Consider the following 20,000-nt stretch of genomic DNA (forward strand, 5'->3'; position numbering starts at 1 on the left):
GCGCAGTGTGAAGCTCTAATCAGCGCTCTCATCCCAAGGCAACGCGCCGGCGTTTGTCACCTTCCTCCTCGGCCGCACACAATATTGAGACACTCAAACAGGTCTCATCTTGCCTGGTGAAGACTTCCTTTGTTCTGCCTGCTAAAATGTCTTGTAATTGTGCTTAGGATGTCCAGATGGTAGGCAGCTAGTGCAGCTGATGGGATTATACCTTTTACCTCCTCTAGGCCCATCTGTTCCCTTTAGCTCGCTAAAGCCCTGCAGCCTGGATTCGCTTGTCTTTATTGCATAAACCTAACAGCATTACAGCCACTTGGCATGCAAATCAGCCCAGCCCGCAGGCCTTGAGCGCAGCCCAGGGAAGACACACACAGGGTGCTCCACGCTGCTGACGACGGGGTCATTTATGGACTGGGGAACAACAAGTCTGTGTGCGTGTGTGTGTGTGTGTGTGTGTGTGTGTGTGTGTGCGTGTGTGTGTGTGTTTATCTATACGTGTGGGTGTGAGTGAAGGAAGGAAAGAGAGAGGGAGGGAGAGAGAGAGAGAGGGAGAGGGGGGAAAGAAAGAGAGGGAAAAAGAGGAAGTGTTTCCGAAAACATGGACGCAAGATGGTGTGAAAACATGTGCCTCTGTGTGAACCAACATATGCATCTGAATGTGTGTGAATGAACATATGCGTATGTCTGTGTGTGTGCACGCGTTCACAAGCATCTGTGTGCGAGTGTGGGCTTATGTGTGTGTGTGTGTTTGTGTGTGTGCGTGTGTGCGCCCGAGTTTGAATGAGTATTGATATTAACACGACTTCTCTAGCCATAAAGACTTCTTTGGCCCACAGGTGGAATCCAACAACTGTAAATAATTTGAAGTGCGCTCTCGCCAGCCTTGAAATAAAGACGATGGCTGGGGCCCACAGAGGCGGAGAGAGGGAATTACTTTTACTTGGAGATCACAAGCTGGAGTAAATTTGCTGTCCGTGAACATTAGCCGGCATTAGATGATTAGATAAGAGGTTTAGGAGAGGAGAGAGCAGCTCTTAGGACCGTATCTGTACTTTTTCGCCGGGCACTTATCGCCTGAAAGAATGTGTTGCTAATCTAAAGCACACTGTCTGTCTAGCATGAGTCTGGAGCGGCGTGGAGACATGGATGGGATTACGTTTTATGACTGTACATCCTGTAGCTCCACTACATCCCACACAGACAACGCCGCGCAGTGAAAGATGTTTTTCCATTTAGTTTTAGAGCTTTCAACTGCTCCCAACTCTCTCTCTCCCTCTCTTTCTCTCTCTTTCACTTTCTCTCTTTCTCTGTCTCTCTCTCTTTCTGTGAACAAAGACAGCGATTCACAGAAATGTAATTCTCCAACAGCTTTTAGAGTTTAATAGAGTACTTAAAAATGAGTCGTATGCTTTTTAGACATATGTTAAATGACAATCACGAGCGGGGAACTGATTGTTCTTTAAAGTGCACCCTGGATGCATTTAAAGGCTTGTATTGAAAGGGCGGCAGTAATATCTGTGGAGTCTGAATTTGACGTTTGGGACGGATTAAACAGCAGGCAGCCAAGTGCTGCGAGGATCAGACACAAGGTACACGTGTGGGTGTGTGGGGAGGAGGTGAGCACTTTCAAACTCCCACAAATTTAAAAGACTTGTCAAATAATCTCCGTTGGCCTTAATAGCTTTGTTGGAAATTGAATTTTTTTTAAATATAAATCTTGTCTTATTTTACCGACATGTCTCTTATGAAGAATGACAGGGGGGGGGAAGCCTACTTCTTGATTTCTTTAGCAGTTCTTTAGTGTGTGTGTGTGTGTGTGTGTGTGTGTGTGTGTGTGTGTGTGTGTATTTTGCTGTCTTATCTGGTATTCTCGTCCATGCGAACACATGTTCATTCTGTGTTCAAATCAAATAAACAGGGAGATATAAGATGATCGTACAACAGGAAAAAAATAAGATGGATTTACAATAAAAGGGGAGGAGGGGGGGTGTCCGCAAATTGGGCTTTGAAGACGGATTGCCCCAGCGGTGGTGGGGTGGGCTGGGCCGAGGCTCGCGCAGACGCCAGCCCGGGGTCCCGGGGGACCCTCAGAGACGGGGGGAGAGGCCTCAACCTCTTTAATTGCTCTCCTAATTAAAGCCGGTTGCTAAGCAAAACACACCTTCCATCTAGCAGGCGCTGGAGAGGAGACAAACAATACGTCATGGGGCATAACGACTCCACCGCTCAGGGCCAACCCTCAATTATTATTATTTCATTCCACCATTTTGCCATTAATAAGGAATAAAAAAAAAACAACAACCGTGTTTTTTAAAAAACAAAACAGAACAGAACAAACAAGTTAGCTTTTCTTGCCCTGAAGAGTTTGTCTCATACAATGTCTCTGGGTTTTCCTGTACAACATGACTCTCAGTTTACTGATATGATAATTACTGAGTGATTAATAAAACAAAAACATAAATGTTATCCCTTCAAATAGCTGGACTCTGTGACTCGCCCATTTGAGCTGACCTAAGATAGCTAATGTGTCTTGGCTCGTTCTGCTCCCCCCGACTACGAGAGGGAGAGCAGTCCATCAGGAAAGGTTAGAGGGTTGAAATCAGGCCATTTTGCATGTGAATTTGCCAAGCTTTGCTCCGGCCCCCTTAATTCTCATTTTTGCCGAGCAGGCAATCAGTCAGTCACAGGGGTGAGCAGTGCTGTGTTGTGCTGGGCTGTGTTGTGCTGTGTTGGGCTGGACTGCGCTGCCTGCTCTGCGAGAGGAGCAGCTGCACTCCCCACAAACACACGGCTGACCCCCACATCAAACCATTTGCACACGCGACCCCCTTTTTTTCTCCATCAAGCCGTGAAACACAATGCACACACACACACACACACACACACACACACACACACACACACACACATATAGACGAACATACACAAACACAAGGGGGGCCCACTGGGGGTAGGGGTCAACAGACAACATGCAGTTTTGCTTGCATCATAATAATAATTATAATTATTATAATTATAATAATAATATAATAACAATAATAATAGTAATAATAAATAATAATAAGTGTGTGAGGCATGAAGGAAGCAAATAGCAAAATAGATTGGAGAGAGGTTGACATGAATGATTACTATGAATGAGGAAATCAGAGATTACACTAGTGAGCATGGGAGTAGCATTCTCTATGGACTACACTAGTATTGAAGTGCACTGAAGGCCTACACCTAGCAGGCAGGTAGCTATATAGGGTGAGTGAAACGGTGTGAACTTGATGAGGTGATGAAGAGTGGGAGAGGGGAGAGAGGAGAAAAAGAGAGAGGGAGAAAAACGAGTGGAAAGCAAGAGGGCGGGAGGAAGCGTTACAAATCAAAAGCCATGTAAAATGTGCCTACCATTTTCCATATAAGGAGGAGCCGTACCTTCTGAAGGGTCGAGACGACGAGCCCTTCTGCCGTGTTTGGAGTTGTTGTGTACAAACATGTTGTCGGAGACAGCCAGGACATGGCCGTCCACGTTAACGGTTGTCGATACAACAACCTGCAACGAGAGTGAGAGAGAGAGGACCAAGCGTCATTATGGCTGAAGCTGTGGCAGTGCCCGACCAAGCGGGGCACACGGGCACACGCCGCCCGCCCGCACCACCAGCCACTCAGGCCCAGCAGCAAAGGCCCCATTTGATCACACAGCAGCTTTGAGAGAGCGTCTTCACACACACACTGTTTCTCTTCACACACACACACTGTTTCTCTTCACTTGTGCCTTTGTTGGACCCAGGCTTGTGTGTGAGGCCAAACAGAACAAAGCCTGAAACCCCACCACCCATCCACCCATCCACCCACTCACTCTCACACACATACACACACACATATATATACACACACACACACACACACACACACACACACACACACAGCAACCCCCAGCCTGTGTCTTGGTATTAGTGGCTGGCTCAGTATGCAGCACAGTTAATGGTGGATCCCTGAAAGATGTTGCGTGGAGGGCTTTGGAGGACGATGCCCTGGCGCTGCCATCTTCTCGCAGCGCGGCCTTTTTTATTCCTCTGTTTGTTTGACTTCTCCCGGTCACTGTTCAGCGCTCCCCACATCGTTACCCTGAGCTTTGCTTTTGTATTCAGAGGACCGCACCGAGACTCAACACCTTCAAAACAATAAATTAAAACACATTTCATATCTCCCATCGTTTGGGGCATGAACTCCAGCCATTTGGTTAATTTGCAAATGGTGAGGGAGGAAGAAAAGGGTAGGAAAAAAAATTGCTCTTTTTTTTTTTTTTTTTTTTTTTTAAATCCCTTCCTCGGTTTCATGGTACATCTCCCCGTGGGTTTCACGTTATTAAGACAATAAATTATATCACACCAATCAGAAAAAGAGTCTGTTTTCACACCTTGAGTAGCAAAACAGAATGGGAGTCGTTAAAACTTCCCCCTGTGTGTTGGCTCTCAGCTCGGGTTGTTAATGGCCTATTCCAGGCTACAGGAGACAAAGTGGTGGGCTGCCATTTAAAACATGCCCCCCCACAATGCCCCCCCTCCCTCTCTGAACCAGAAGAGTGCCTTCAGGATCAACAAATTAAGAAATTCACAAATTAGGATCAATCCTTTCCCCCATGATGTTGGACAAGTTATTATCATAGCGTTTTTGTGGAGGTCATAGCGGGTCTTATTTGAGAATGCTTATCTCCTCATCCAAGCCCTCTGAAAATGCATTAGCCTCTATCAGGGAGGTTACAAAGTTTAATTTTCATTGCTAAATGGTTATCATTTTCACATTGTTTTCTATTTTGGGAGGGTGGGGGGTGGAGGGGGAGGGAGGGAGCACTCATTGGAGGGAGCCGCCCGTCTGTCAGTAAGTCAAAGAGGAAATCTCCTTGAATCAAGTCTAAATAAAGCACATTCAATTTCTTCTTCAAGGAATATAATTAACCTTTACTGGGATAAGAGTGCTCTCCTTTTTTTCTCCTTTAAATGAAAGACACTGGCAGTTACAAGTGTGCTTGCACCGATAAAGGATGAGAGCGTCGCTTAAGTGGGAGAAACCGATACCTGCCACTCATCCCCGAGCCTCCATTTTGTATTACAGAGTCCTTTTCAAACCCGGTACAATTACAGTTTAATCTGCCACTTAAGTGAACACATGGAGGAGAGTCAGTCATGTGCTCTATCTGCCATTAGCAGTCTCTCAAACGCCGCCTGCGGCTCCTTTTTACCCTAATAGTCACCATTCACATTGATCTATTGATATATTGATTAGTTGTTTTATCTCATTAGGAGCAGGCCGGCCTGGCCGAGGGTTTGCAGTGCAGGGGAATAGGGAGATTGGAGGGGATTTTGGAGAGGGTGGTCCGAGACCCCTCAAATGAATTAGCGAGGGCCCCCTTCTTCTGTCTGTTTAGTAAACAATCCCAATTATACAGTTGCATTTAATGTCTGGTAATGAGGTTTTTTTGCATGTGAATAGGAGGGGATTGGCGCTTGAATAGGGAATGTGTTTTCCATGAGGGGGTGCGAGGAAGAGAGAGAGAGAGGGAGAGAGAGAGAGAGAGAGATGGAGAGAAGGAGAAGAAGGAGAGAGAGAGAGAGAGAGAGAGGGAGAAGGAAAAAAGTAAAGCCCCCTGCTCAGGTTCATTGGGATGGTGATTGACCTCGGTATGTCAATGGAATTCGCCTCTTTTTTCCCCCCCTCGCTCTCCCTGCGCAGAAGTGAAAGGGCTCCATTCTTGTGTCCAGGTTCAGAGTCGGGCCGTGGAGAGGATGATGGATAGGGCCCGCTCCGGCCTCCAGCTGCTTTGTGGTAGTAAGTGGGGAAGGGAGGCATGCAAAAAGCACGACCTTGCCAGCAGAACACCGTGGATGGAGCATCTGTGAAATTTACTCTGGAAATGGCATTTAGTTCAGCGGCGAGGAGGCAGGGATGAAAGCCAAAAGAGTGGTCTCTTTAACGTCAACCGTTTCAAAGCCTCACTTTTTAATGTTTTGCCCTTTCATTTTTTTTTAGTATTTATTTTTACAAAAACACCCTTTTTTATTTTTTTTTTATTTGATTTATGGCTATACTGCCATGCAATAGCAGTAAGTTTGTGCCATATATATATTTTTTTATTTGTAAATGGGTATTTAATAGTTTAAAACAAATACAACTCTCTCCTCAATCAAGTTGGCTTTTTCTCACACAGTTTGATGCCAAAGGATTTGAAATGAAAACATATTATATACTGTAGAGGGTGGGGGAAATACATGTGTTGTTGTTATTCTACAGACTAGTGTTTTATTTAGGAAGACTTTCAATGGGTAAAAATAGAAGGCCTCTTTGACCAGTTAGCTGAGCAGCCATCTGCAGAGAGTGCCTCAGAAAGAGAATGAGTGTGTAAGGGTGTGTGTGTGTGTGTGCTCTGAGGTCTGAACAGTATCAGTATGACTCTGCTCTCCTCTCTCTCTCTCTCTCTTCACACACACACACACACACACCTCCTCAAGGTGCTGAGGTAGCGCAAGCTCCTGAAAATACTGCTGAGGGGCCTGACACGCCGTTAAGTCCAGTTAAACCTTGGGGGAGGAGGGGGGATTAGAGGCCAGCGCGAGACCCAGGAGAAGTCCTCCCCATGACTGGTGGCTCCATTGTCCACCGCCAGATCAGTGGTGACGGATGCTTCTTTTAGTCACCGCGGAGACAAAGAGGACACTTCCACTCACTCCTGGCTTGACCTTCTGCTCTCAGCGCATGGATCAATATCTCCAATGCCACTTGCAGCTCCAAAGTATGAAAAATGAAAGCCACACTGCGTTATTTTCAAGGAGCTCTGCTCCCAGATAGATCTATATAACCCTCAAATATATATATACACACACACACACACACACACATACACACCTCTGTCTAAAGTGTGCTGGATGACTGGTTTGGTCAACACTACAAATACTGACCAAGGCTACGGGTTGTCAATACAACACTTGTGCCACACGCTCTGTTGAGTGCTAAAGACGTGGCAATTACAGGATAAAAATGGGTGGCCATTTTGGTTTTTGTGCCATGTGCTTTATATTGTACATTAACGACACTTTCTAATTGATCGATTCCAAAAGTGATTTTTTTTCTTTGCGCATCTGGACGAAGTTGTGATTGACAGCGTGCTGTTTTAACTGGTGTGCACTTCCTTAGCTGGACACGGACCCGTCCAGAGATGCCTTGGGAGAGTTTGCTGAATATGAACAAGTCCTGAGCGCAGCTGCATTGTTGTGTCCCGGGAGAGCGGGCCGCTCCGGCTCCAGCTCTGGCCACTCCGGCCTCCCCACCCTGATTAAATACATCTGCAAAGCAATAAGGCTCGCCACAACCTGGGGAGAGGTGAGAGAGGGCCAGCCCCGTCTGGTTTTACTTTAGAATAAGCAACCATTTGGGATACAACACGCCAGTGAGTGCATGTGTGTGTGTGTGTGTGTGTGTGTGTGTGTGTGTGTGTGTGTGTGTGTGTGTGTGTGTGTGTGTGTGCGTCAACCGAAGAGGGAAAAACAGAAAGCAATGAAGAGAAGTAAATGTGGTCCTGTGTGAGTGTGAAGTACCTGGAATCTGCGCATGTCTCGCGGGTTTCCTGCATTCTTCAAGCAGTTCTGATTGCACTTGAGGAAGAATTTCAAAAAGAATCTGCAAGAGAGCACAAGAGGGAGAGACTCCACGTTAGACAATCAATCCATCTCAAAATAAACCTTCACAAGGCAAAAAGCTCACTTGGCAAAATCAATGACACTGTAAAATACACAACAAAAAAACTTTTAGTAAAAGCGAGGATGGGGAGGAGGGGGGATACAAATGTTCAATTGAAAAAGCACCTAGGCTACCCAGGAACCAACTGTAGACCTCTTGGCTGATGATAAAACCCTAGCCAAGCAAAACAAGATATAATCATAGAGAATTTTATTCTCTCTCTTCTCTTTTCTTTTCCCCTTACAAAAGCTGTTTCCCCTCCCAATGGACAGGTCTGTTGCAAGGTGCCTGGCTCCCTCCAAGGCGGAAGCTTCGGGGATCACACCACTCTTTTACCACCCATCTGCCATCAACATACAGGAAGTCACTTGATATTCCGCCCACCTATTCCTCCAAACAACCACTCTGCAATTAAAGCTTAACGTGCTCAATAGTGAGGCAAATTAGGCACACCTGCGGCCAGGGCTCATTTGAGGAGCATCAAGAGAAGGACCTAACAAGGTGAGAGCATGCCACAAAGTTATAGTCCTGTCAGGCAATTAGGTTTGCCCCACTTCTGGGACATCCGCGCAGGGCAATTATGGCGCAAATTACAACCTGGCTAATCTTCTGAACAAATGTCATGTCGGAGAAGGGGAAGGGGAGAAGGCACCCCATGCTACAGGCACCCTCTGCTCTTAAGCTGACAACTTTCCCATGTGAGGGACCCCTGGGTATGAGGGGGTAGTGCATATATGGGTGCCTCTTCCTCTTTCTCTTTCCCTCGCTTCTTTTCTCTCTCGATCTCTCTACCTCTATCTCCTCTTCTACTTCTCGTCTTCTTCGTAAAGCCTCATTACAGCCCCCTTTTTTAAAATGTACCCCTGCCATTTCCTGGGAGATGCAGGGAGATGAGGGGGGCTTAGGTTGGAGTGAGGGAGCTGAGCTGGGAGGGCTTAGCGTCTTTCAAGTGTAATTTCTAACAACGCTGCTTGCTAGCTAGCGCTCGGTCCACGTGCAAAATGTCCGCTGCCAATTCTTCACCGTCTCAGAGGCTGGCGAACATTCCAGCAGAATTCATGTCGTGTTTGTGCATGGGCTTCCTCAGTGCTCGGAAATAGGGAAGTCACATGCGATACACAAATATTTATTTAACTTCATCAGCCCATTCTGATCCCTGAGGTTAGATGTATTTTTTCCCGTTTCTTTTTTTTTTCCTGGCAGAAATGCAGAGATTGCATCCCACGTTTTGATGTCATGCATGGCTGATTATATTTTTGTTGAGTTAACAAATGCATTCCGCTTGGCAAACACTGGGGCTCTATGCAGAAAGAAGACTCTCTCTCTCTCTCGCTCTCTCTCTCTCTCTTTTTTTTTTTTTTTTGGAGCAGCACACTTCAGGTCTCCAAAGGGACAGCGGCCAGCACAATAAATCAAAATGTGAAATGGCATCTGTAACCCTGAACACCTCTCCTGTTCCTCCAGTCATTTATACACATTCTCCAACTGCCTCCCTCCAGACTGCACAAGACAGGGAGAGATGGGGAGAGAGTGAGAGAAAAGGAGAGAGAGAGGGAGAGAGAGAGAGAAAGAAAGAAATAGAGAAAGAAAAGAGAGAGAGAGAGAGAGAGAGAGAGAGAAGGTCTTTATAGTGTGTTTCAGAAAAATCTTTGTCATTCAGTATCGATACTAAGTCCGTTTTATTTTCATGGCTTTCCCATGCAGATTGGCCTGTCGTCAGACGAGGCGAGGTTGGCGATAAAAAGCCCTGACGCTGTCATTAGTACATTACATTTAATTGTGTACAGTGTGTTTCCAGTGGCATCCTTCCGCCCATTATCAAAATGACCATTATGGGCACTAATTCTCTGACCCCGCTTTATTTCCCCACAGACTCATAATCTTTCACAGCAGGTATTGGAGTAAATCAACCCTGAAATATGGCCTTATTTACTCTCCTCACTCTCTCCCAGACACCCGAGTTCCTCCTAACAAACGGCCTCTCTGACACACAAACACACACACACTCAATCACACACACACACACACACACGTGCACGCACACACACGTGCACGCACACACACCACACAGGCGCGCAGACTATTGAAAAACGTACTATAATAAAGCCGTGACACTGTCATATTACAAGTACTGTAAGACCCCAGGACAAGAATATGTTGAATAGAAACAATTGCTTTGTTGGTGTCGCTCAGTGTTTGTAGCTAGAGATACATTTTCATGAGAGAGGCTCCATTATGATGACAATTAACAGTGAAGCTTATTGAGAGGAGAATGATTGCAGCCCTGAGGCAAAGAATACCATCTCTATAAGAGACGAAAGAAGAAAAAAGACACGCCGCTATAGGCAAACAAACAAACCAACAAACAAACACGATCGGAAACAGTCTCTTTGAAGTAAACATTTCTTTTTCCAGCCCTCACTGAAAAACAAACTCTGGCTGACTCCTGAAAGGGCCTCGTTTCCCACCCCCACCCCCCCCCCTCAGGCTGCATAAAGACTGACCTGCTCATTAAAAGTCCGTTCAATCACTCCATGTTTAGCTCATTTATATTTACTTTTATGAAGTTGATTAGCCAAAGCCTGCCGCTATCTGATGAAAATAATTCCAATTGTAGTCCTAAGTGCCATCGCAATATACGCTGCATTAGGAGCAGTTTAAATTCTACATGGGTATTGTGTAAATTGGTCCTTTGTGAGCATGGAAGCAATTACGACCAAACACTTCTCTCTCTTTTTTTAATGGCTATAGAACTTTGTGGTGTTGTTCAGGACGATCAGAAACAAAGGCGGCTGTTAAATTGTAATTTAATGGAATATCAAGGAGTTCACAGCATTAGATGTTGGCAATGGAGAGCAAGGGAGAAAATTAACTGCAATTATGTTTGATTAAAGCTATCCTTCTCAATAATCAGCAATTCTGACAGGCCACAGGACTCTGGTGACTTCCAGTATGGCGAAAGGTGTTGAGCAATATTAGGGCCAATAAAGGGGATATTAGCATAGCTAATTACAGCACCGCAAAACCCAGCGAAAGGGACCTCTGTGTATTGTAATGTGCAAAATAATTGGACGAGGCAGTTATCAATTACACAAGAAGCGAATTTGGTTTGTCAGAGAAAAAAAAGCGCTGCAGACGTGTTTAATTTCTCCGCTGCAAGCCCCTCGTCCCCACCCCCAACCCCCCCAGCCCTAGCCTCCCACGTCCCCATCACCCAGCTCAGATCCGCGGGCGCTCCCGTACTTTTATCTCTGACTGCAACTTACCCGTCGACAAATCACTGATAAAATGCTCTTGCTGGCCAGGGCCTGGGTAATTAATACAACTTGTCCTTTTGCTCCACGCTTGCCAGTGCTCCTTTCCCACCTAACCACTGTCACTAATCACGCAATAATGATTTCTCCCCCTCTGGTCAAAGAGAGAAAAACGTATATTGTCTCTTTAGAAATGCACGGGGCCTTGACGTTTTAAGCAGCCAGGGCTTCACGGAGCCTCTAATTGAGGGGGGTGGTGGAGGAAACGAGGGGAGACTTTCAGTCATGCCAGCGCCGTAATGCCCCCTCGTCTTATCTTAACTCATACGATTGCGAGATCATTTCTCTGCCAAGACTCAAGGAGAGGCTCAAATGAAATATATGGGGGAAAAAAGAGAGCGATCTCTCTTTCTTGTCCATATCTCTAATCCCTACGCCATTCATCAGACAAGAAGACATTTAAAAACAAATAGTGGAGGAGAGGGGATCCTCCTGTTTGCTACCGGGCGTAATTGGTGCTTGGGTTTAGTCCTCACTAGTGAGCCTGGCTCCCATCTCTCTCTCTCTCTATCCCTCTCTCTCTCTCTCTCTCTCCCCCGTTCCTCTCCTCCCTCACCAGTGTGACTTAATGTGGGAGCAGGCGAGGCCGTGAAGCCTGTGCTCGCTACCCTGGGCTATGTCTCTATTATTCTAATGCAGATCTCAGATCAGAGGCAGTGGGACTCACATGAGGAGGAACAGGAATAATAAGTAAGCATGTTGGGCAGCCAGGCCATGCGTGTTAGCGGTACATGTGCTGAGCTGCGTGTCTTTCTCATCTCAGTGATATTGCCAGCAGTCTTTTGGGTGACTTTAGCGCCGAGCATGCGCAGCTCCCACCCAGGAGAGACATCAGAGCTCCCACCACGAGCGGCACTAATTTTTCCTCGATGAGTGTTAATGGTTCACTACGAGCCGGTGTGTTTTGTTTTGCCAGAGCCCGCTTAGTATTTCAGACCGTTCAATTCCACGCAAACACAAGAGACACAATAATGAAAAAGAAAGAGAGACAGAGAGAGAGAGAGAGAGAGAGGGAGGGATAGAGAGAAAGACAGAGGGAGAGAGGGAGAGAGGAAGAGAGGAAGAGAGAGAGAGAGAGAGAGAGAGGGAGAGAGAGGGAGAGAGAAAACTAAACAGATTTTCCCCCCTCTCTCTCCCCCCCACCCGTCCACCCGCCCCCTAAGATGAATGGTTAAGAGACTGTAAAGAAATACAATGGCAGATGGGTGAGATCTCCATGTCAAGGCCAAAAAAAAGAGAAGAAAGAGGAGGCCTGGCGGTGACTGGCGGTGATTGGTGGTGGAGTGGTCAGTGCCGAGGCTTCACAGCGGTCTGCGCTAATTGCTGGCAAGGTGCTGAAAGCAGTGGTCGCAGCTGTGCGCCTCGGCAAGGCAGGCCATCAGTCGCGGCCAGTATTGATTACCCAGCAATCCTAGCCGATCGGGCCCCCTTCAGCCTGCGAGACAATGTGCTCCCCTCAGAAAGCCCCTGTAATGAGCGCTTCCCATACAAGAGTACATTCTGCTGACATCAGATCTCTACACACAGATAGTACACAGGTCAATACATATTGGATTTCCAAAATGCTGGGGTCTTAATGTCAGCTCCTCTCCTCCTGCCGCGCGGCGCTGCTCATTGGCCATGCGGGCAGGTTGGCGCACTTAAGGCCCAGTAAAGGGACGGTGTAAAAGACAGGAGAGCGCAGCCTGCCATTAGGGTGATTTATTCTTCAAATGTGCCATGACAAATTGCTTTAACACCAGTCTTATTAAATTCTTCTCTTTTTTTTCCTCCTCGTGCGCTTTTTTTTTTTTTTTTTTTTTAATGTTATAGATCCCCTTAGATGGACACATGACATCATGGCGGAGGAGGTGGGGAGAAGGGTGGTGCGTTTTTACGGCAGGAACCAGATGGCCCATTGTAAGTGTTCTGGTTTTTCCTTTTTTTCTGCTTTCTCTCTCTTTCTCTCTCTCTCTCCCTCGCTCACTCACTCACTCCACTGCCCTCCACAATACACAAAAAAGGCGTGTGTGTGTGTGTGTGTGCGCTTTAAGAGCGGGTGTTTGGGCCTGTCCACGCTGCCCCACGCGTATGGCAGGAGATGTCGCAGGGCTACATGGAATATTCATGGGCCGGCTCGGGAGTTCAGCCATCAGTGGCCTCTGCCTGCTGGGCGGATGTTCCAACATGGCAGCCACCGCAGCACGCTCCCTCTGCTTGTGCATGCAGCAGTCATTTGAGCGTCGCTCGCTCACAGTAACCCCACAACATTAACAATATTTGCTCTATGATCACCGGGGGACTGACTTTCCCAGATCCTATCATTCCTTTATCTCCAGACAAACACCTCACCATCCGACATTATTAGTTTTTTTTTTCCTTTCCTGAAAATTAACTATTTCTTCCAGCAAAGCTCCCTCCACAGCCTTCCATTTGGCCGAGGACCCTTATCTGACAATTTCCTGCCTCCTTCTCCTGCAGCTGAACTTGCTGTCAAGAGGGTGCTTACAGGTGCTCTGATCTCCAACATCACACGCCGCTGATAGGAGGCTAAGTGCTATGGAGATCCAGCTGCAGCCGCTGAGCTCAATCTATAGCCTCCATACATGTTTGACCACTGTTTAATTTAATCTACAAATAAATCATGACTCCCATTTGAAAATGAGATGACCTCCATTTCCGCGCGTTGGCCCGCGCGCCACGTGGCCGTGATTGACAGAGCGCTGGTTCTGTGCGCCGTGGACATGCTCTCCATGTTAAGATGAGGCGGAGCTCTCTCACTCTCTCCCTCTCTCTCTCTCTCTCTCTCTCTCTCTCCCCAGGCTGCGTCCACATGCACTTGAACAAGGCTGTAATTTACTGCTGCTGGGTTAGCATTCTATGGGCCTACTGTCCCCCCGCGCACACACACACACACACACACACACACACACACACACACACACACACACACACACACACACACCCTCGGCGCGCTCTCCTCTCCTCCACTCCACTTCCCCCTCGCTCCCCTCTGCTCCCTCTACCTCTCCACACTCTTTCTTCCTAATGTGTAACATGCTGCTGACATTATTTCCCCAGCAGATCACCGGCCCTGTCAATCAGTCTGCATTTTGTCTTTGGCTAGGTGCTCATTAAATCTCTCTCCCTCTCTCTCTCTCTCTCTCTCACTCACTCACTCCCAGTGTACCTCCTGTCCCTCTCCGTCATGCTCCCTCCCTCCCTCCCTCTCTCCCTCCTTCCTTCCCTCTCTCCTCTCTCTCTCTCTCCCTCTCTCTCTCTCTTCATCCCTCCAGCTGCTCTGTTTGCCAGCTCTGATCAGCGAGTAAGTCTCCGGCATCATAGGTGTCACAGCCAGAGGTCCCTCGCAGACTTGTTGCAGGTGCCTGTTGGGGGTCTTATCTCTCTCCCTTGCCCCCCCCCCTCCAGCCCCCCCCAGATCCCCCCACCCCCCGTGCCCCACCGCTCCCCTGTGCCTCCGTGGTGTGTGAGCCGATTTAGCGCCAGCGCTCGGTGGCGGCGGCATTGTTTTAAAGGGAGCCCTGGCCTCTCCCCATTGTACCCTGGGCTCCGCGTCCCCCCAGCCCGGCGCCTTTGATGTGGGGCCCAGCGTGCGGCTCATGTTTCCGTGTCTGAGGGGGGACTGGGGAGCGCAGAGCAGAGCAGCGCAGCGCTGTCCTGACGGCCCTTTGAGTCGCTGGCCACGCATGGCCACTGGTGCTGCTCTTAAAAGCTCCGTCTGGGCCACAGATACTAGCGCCCCATTCTTCGCACTCTCTCTATCTCTCTCTCTTTCACTCTCTCTCTCCCCACTCTCTCACTCTCGCTCCCTTTCTTCTTCCTTTTCTTTTTCTTTTGTGTTTTTCTATCCTTTCCCCTCCATCTAAAATTAATACGTTCCCAGATTCTTTCAAGACTGCTTTAATTAGGAACTGTCATCTTTGCGGATTTTAATTATTAATTAAAAACAGGAAGAGGAGAGAGAAAGAGGGAGACAGAGTGAGGGAGAGAGAGAGAGAGAGAGAGAGAGAGAGGGAGAGGAGAGGGAAAAAAACACATTTCAAATCAGGCCAGAGCTTTGCAACACACAAAAAGATGAAGATGAGAAAACACACACACACACACACACACACACACACACACACACACACACACACACACACGCAGATGCATACACTAATGCAAAGCTTGCCTGATGCAGGGCTCTCTCTGGTCTCTGGGATCCTGATTAAAAACGAATTAAAACATGATAAATGATTAATGGGAGCCCAGCTCCGAGTGGCAATTATTAGTTTTAACGCAGGTAATGCCGCCTAATGAGCGGGGCACATGTGTGCCGGGCCTTAACTTCATTACCGCGGCGTGTCAACACAGCACAACACAAGCCCAGCGTCGTTACGTCACCTCCTCCCCGAGCAGGGGTCAGTCAGGCCTGCACATGGCCCCCTGCTCCCCTGCCCCCTCCTCGGACGAGACGCACGCCAGAGCTACGGCTCAGACCACCTCACTGGTTTGGTGGGGGTGTGGGGGGGGGGCTACTAAAAAAATAAGAATACTAGCAGAGTGGAAATAAATTAATAAAAATCAAACAGTTGTGTACACAAAGGGAGGAGAGATTTAATAAGGCCTCAGTCAAACATTTCCCTGTTTAGTCAAAGACAGCCCGCCTCCTCCAAATGATGGCTTGTTTTGTTTATTTTTTTTTTTTCCTTTTTCTTTTTGTTTGAATAAGGGTGGGGGGCGCAGGAGGGTGAAAAAAAACCCTCATAGCTGACTGCTGCTTGTGAGCAGGTCCTGGACTATTTGCATCATTTTATTCCTAATGTATAATATATGGCCCTAAAGCGAGCATGAGCATAGGGCAGTTATCAAGCATGAGAAAGCAAGTGAGGGTGAGAGAGCATTAGCGCTTTCAAGCACACACTGTAGCCTAATGCAGCCAAGAAGGGTCACTCACTCTCGCTTAAGAGGGCACCCACAAGAAACTAAGGAAATGACGGGGGTGTGAGGGTGGGCTGGACACATGAGTGTGTTTGGCTGTGTGTGTGTGTTTTTAAGACTGAGAGCAAAGATAAAAATGACAAATTAAGAGAGGTAGGATTAGGAGACACAGTGTCCGCGGATGACGTGAATGCCATATTTTGTGAAACCATAATGCTGCTGGCAGCAAAGATCCTTGTTTCTGATTCATCTAGGGCCGTATGGCAAAGCTTTGTCAGTCTGTGCGGAGTATAAATTATTCAGGGTGAGAGATGGCAATTACAGGGCCCTGCACAACCAAAATGAATATTTTATGAGGACTAAAACTGCTCTGGAATGAATCATACACACGGAGGCTCGCACACACACATACAAACACACACACACTCAGACACAGACACATGTACACACACACAGATAGACAGTGTGCTTATACATGGTAGGACCAGGGGCCTTACCCTCCTTTATATTGTTGACTGAAACCCAGAGAATTCTAATAAGCAAATATATTACAGGTTAACATTGTCACGGGTTTGTCAGGCACACTTGTGATGCTTGTCCATGGTCGTGCGTACGGAGTGTGCTGTGCACCTCATCATGGCCACCGCGCTTGTTTGTTATTTACAAATTTAATTGGAAATGTGCACTGATAAATCTCTATTATCACGGCTATGATTCGTTTTCTATTGGCTTCATTTCAGAAAGGGCCAGTCGGAGACTTCTTTTTTTTTCTGACCTGTAAAATGATTTGTGTAAGTAACGTTCTCATGTTTCCGCTTTCTTTCTTTAAAAGCAATCATGACTAAAATAGAATACATTTTCCTTTTGACCCCGGTGAATATACGAGGAGAAAGGAGAGGAAAGAGAAAACACATTGAAACGCTAATGGAACGGGATTATGGTGACTGGACGCCTAAAGCAGAGTCCCTGATAAAGGTTTTGTCTGTTCGGTTTCCTGCAAAACTCCAGCTTTATAATACTGAAACAAAAAATAACATTGTTCCAGCGACTGCATAAGGAGGGTAACCTTGTTGAATAGGTATTGTGTTTGCCCAGCTAGTGATACCTTAGCTTTTGTGAGAAAGAAGCAGGTCAGGTCTATGACATCATCACGACACAAGTGCCTCTCTGTGCGGGAGGATTTCCACTTTGGTGGGAAAATGCATCAGGAAAAAGGCTTTTATCTACACGCTACCCCCCACCACCATTGTTTATCGCCCAAAAGACAGAGGAAAACAAGAAGGGTATTAACAACATTGATCATTTCATTAAGGAGGAAATAGATGCCGTTTTTGTTCCTAAATTCATGTAAAGTCACAGCGGACTCAAAGAAGGGGGGAAAAAAATCCCTGAAATGACAGAACACTCAAAAGCTGGAAAGAGTGGGGGATGAGAGGGAGAGGGGGGGAGAAGAGAGAGAGGAAAAGCTCTACCATGGGAAGCCGGAGTTTACAGCATGCTCGGCTAGATTGCCTGAAGTAGCGACGGAGAAAGTGACAGTGAGAGAAATGTAAAAGGAGAAGTGCTTTCCAAAAGAGCCGAGCAAAGTGATCGTTGTTATGAAGACAACTGACACCAATAGTGTGCCTTGTCTTGCAGGGACATAGCTTTTCAAAGAGGGTTATCTGTGAATAATAAGTGCGCATACAGTCTCCACATGCATGTAGCCTCTCTCTCGCACACACACACACACACACACATAAGGGAAAAATGCCTCTTCCTCCATGAGAACAGCAAGTTGTCAACTCTGTTTTGTTGTGGAGGGTTTGAGGCATAAATAGACAGGCAGTGGGGCCCTGTGTAGCTACACACACACAGACACACACACACACACACACACACACACACATGCATAACCGTGTCAGCTTCCTGGTGGAGGCTGTGGCTGCTTAAGGGCCTGTGTCTTTGTTGAGACGAGCAGACTGCAGGTTATTGGGCGATGATCAGCAGCTTTATTAAAACATCTCTGGGCCCCGTCAGTGGCACTGCATGACAACTGATGTGAACAAAGTGTCCTAAAAACCCAAACACTCCCAGGGAGTTCCCCAAGCTGCCACTAGAGGGCTTGCCTTCCAGGACATTAGAAAATAAACTGGTAACTTAATGCAACATAACATGAATGAACTCTTTTTTTTCTCCAAACTGCCCTCTCTCCTGAATAGAATGTGTACCACAGGATCATGTTGTCCTTTTCTCTACACGCCCCCTGCGCCGGGAAAGGTTAAAAGGTCTCACATGATTTAAACATTTAATTCTTTTCTGATTTGGGAAATCTATTTGCACATATTATCGTGTCAATTCATGATTTGTTTGAAACCAATCTCCAGCTCTAATCATGTAGGAAGCCCCTTCCCTCACAACTACCAGGGGGGCATCCGGCACGGGAGCAGGACGAAATCTTGTTACTTATGTACAATGCTTTATTGCAGCTATGAAGAGGCCTAGCTCTCCCAGGAGTAAAGGACCCCATTAATTGCTCATGTAACTGGGGATCCGGCGCAGGTCGTGCTTTCATACACCGCCATTTATCCTGACACGCTGAGACACAGCTGCAGGTCAGGATCCCAACCAATCCGGGGGAAATCGCCAAGGAGCTAAGATAATGAAAATTTCTTCATGTATAAAATCCTTAATCAAAATGCATGTGGTGTCATCCTCTCTCTATCTCTCTTGCACTCCCTCCCTCCCTCCCTCCCTCCCTCCCTCTCTCTCTCTCTCTCTCTCTCTCCTTCTCTCTCCTTCTCTCTCTCATTCCCCATCTCCCTCTCTGCGACTTAAATTAATATACAAGAGAACCTTTGGCAAAATTAACATGCCCTCATTCGACATATGATTCCAAGTCTTAACATCAGATGGAGATCTGAGATGACAGCAGGGAAAGGGGAACAAGATGTTGCTTACCTACGGCATATCTTATAGCCAGCATTACAAAATACAAAAAGGAAAAGAACTTGTACTATCTCTATTTCTCATGGAGAGCAAAAACACACATTAAAAGCAAAGCTAAAGTCAAACTATTTTAAATGCAAATTATTATAAAATGTTTCTCTAAAAAAATATTGGTGAGGGTATCTTGCTTAAACATTCTATGGGAGGCTTCCAAACCTGTCCCTGATGCAGCCTATGTATGCAGCATCCTCCTTAGAGGAACGACTAGTTTAGGAGACTATTGCAGAGGAGAACAGATATGGCTGCTCCCACTTTTAACGACCTCAGGGAAATACAGATATGATAGGCCTCTATATTAACCATGAGTGTATACAGGACCCTGATATTAGGTCTCTGAAATGCTGACAAAAAATCCCTGAGTTTGATAAATAAGCATCTCCATTAGGCAATAAAATAGTGGGGTATGGAGGCGGCAGAGGATGCACACACTCTGTGACACCTCAGGGAGTCGTGTGCTCTCCAACCAACTTCCCTCGCAATTGGAACATTTCATTGAAAAGACCCATCTAAATATTTGCGGGGTATTTAGTGGACCCCAGCCTTGCCAGTTATCTCAGTGTGTTTGCCTTATAGTTGCTAAATTGCTATCTTTTTCCCCTTTTTTTCTCTCCCCGTTTTCTCACGGCTTGTTGAGAGAGCTACCTGACAAAGCATTCTACATTGGCCCCACAAGACAAAATATCAGATACTCCGGTAGTCGCAGGAGGACTCTCAATTTGTACTGAGACAAGGCCCGCTTACATTGCCATCCCCAATCTGCATGGTGGAAGATTAAACATTCAATTTGTTACCTGATAGGCCACAAGGTTCAGCACTTACCATACAAATGGAAAGCATTACCGCCATCCTTCAACATGCCTGCTCTCTGCTATTTTATTATTTGTGATATTTACTTCAGGGAAATTATGATGCATGTCATATTTATCTTCATCAGAAATGGGCACTGAAAATTGAAATCGCCTTTTTGGGGGAATGAGAGGCTAAGGACATAGCTCCATGCTAATGTGCTTCATGAACTATAAAATTTAGTCACAGTGCACGGGTATATTATGACCCAGGCTC

The 20,000-nt window shown here is 46.7% G+C and overlaps 1 protein-coding gene across 9 annotated transcripts in view; it reads right to left on the reverse strand.

The window, feature by feature from the left end:
* Positions 1–20,000, reverse strand: part of ebf3a (EBF transcription factor 3a) — a 96,394-nt gene that overhangs the window by 32,971 nt on the left and 43,423 nt on the right. For 6 of the 9 annotated variants that reach the window (XM_062526358.1, XM_062526356.1, XM_062526354.1 and 3 more), the window contains exons 7-8: positions 7,575–7,656; positions 3,418–3,535 (exon numbers count right to left, since the gene is read on the reverse strand). In XM_062526358.1, coding sequence (XP_062382342.1) covers positions 3,418–3,535; positions 7,575–7,656 — 200 coding nt within the window. Of the gene's footprint in view, positions 1–3,390; positions 3,536–7,574; positions 7,657–20,000 lie in introns of all 9 variants that reach the window. The other 3 variants (XM_062526352.1, XM_062526357.1, XM_062526351.1) reach the window with 1 other exon arrangement.

The sequence above is a fragment of the Sardina pilchardus genome, chromosome 22 (genome assembly GCF_963854185.1).
Source record: "Sardina pilchardus chromosome 22, fSarPil1.1, whole genome shotgun sequence".
NCBI lineage: Eukaryota > Metazoa > Chordata > Actinopteri > Clupeiformes > Clupeidae > Sardina > Sardina pilchardus.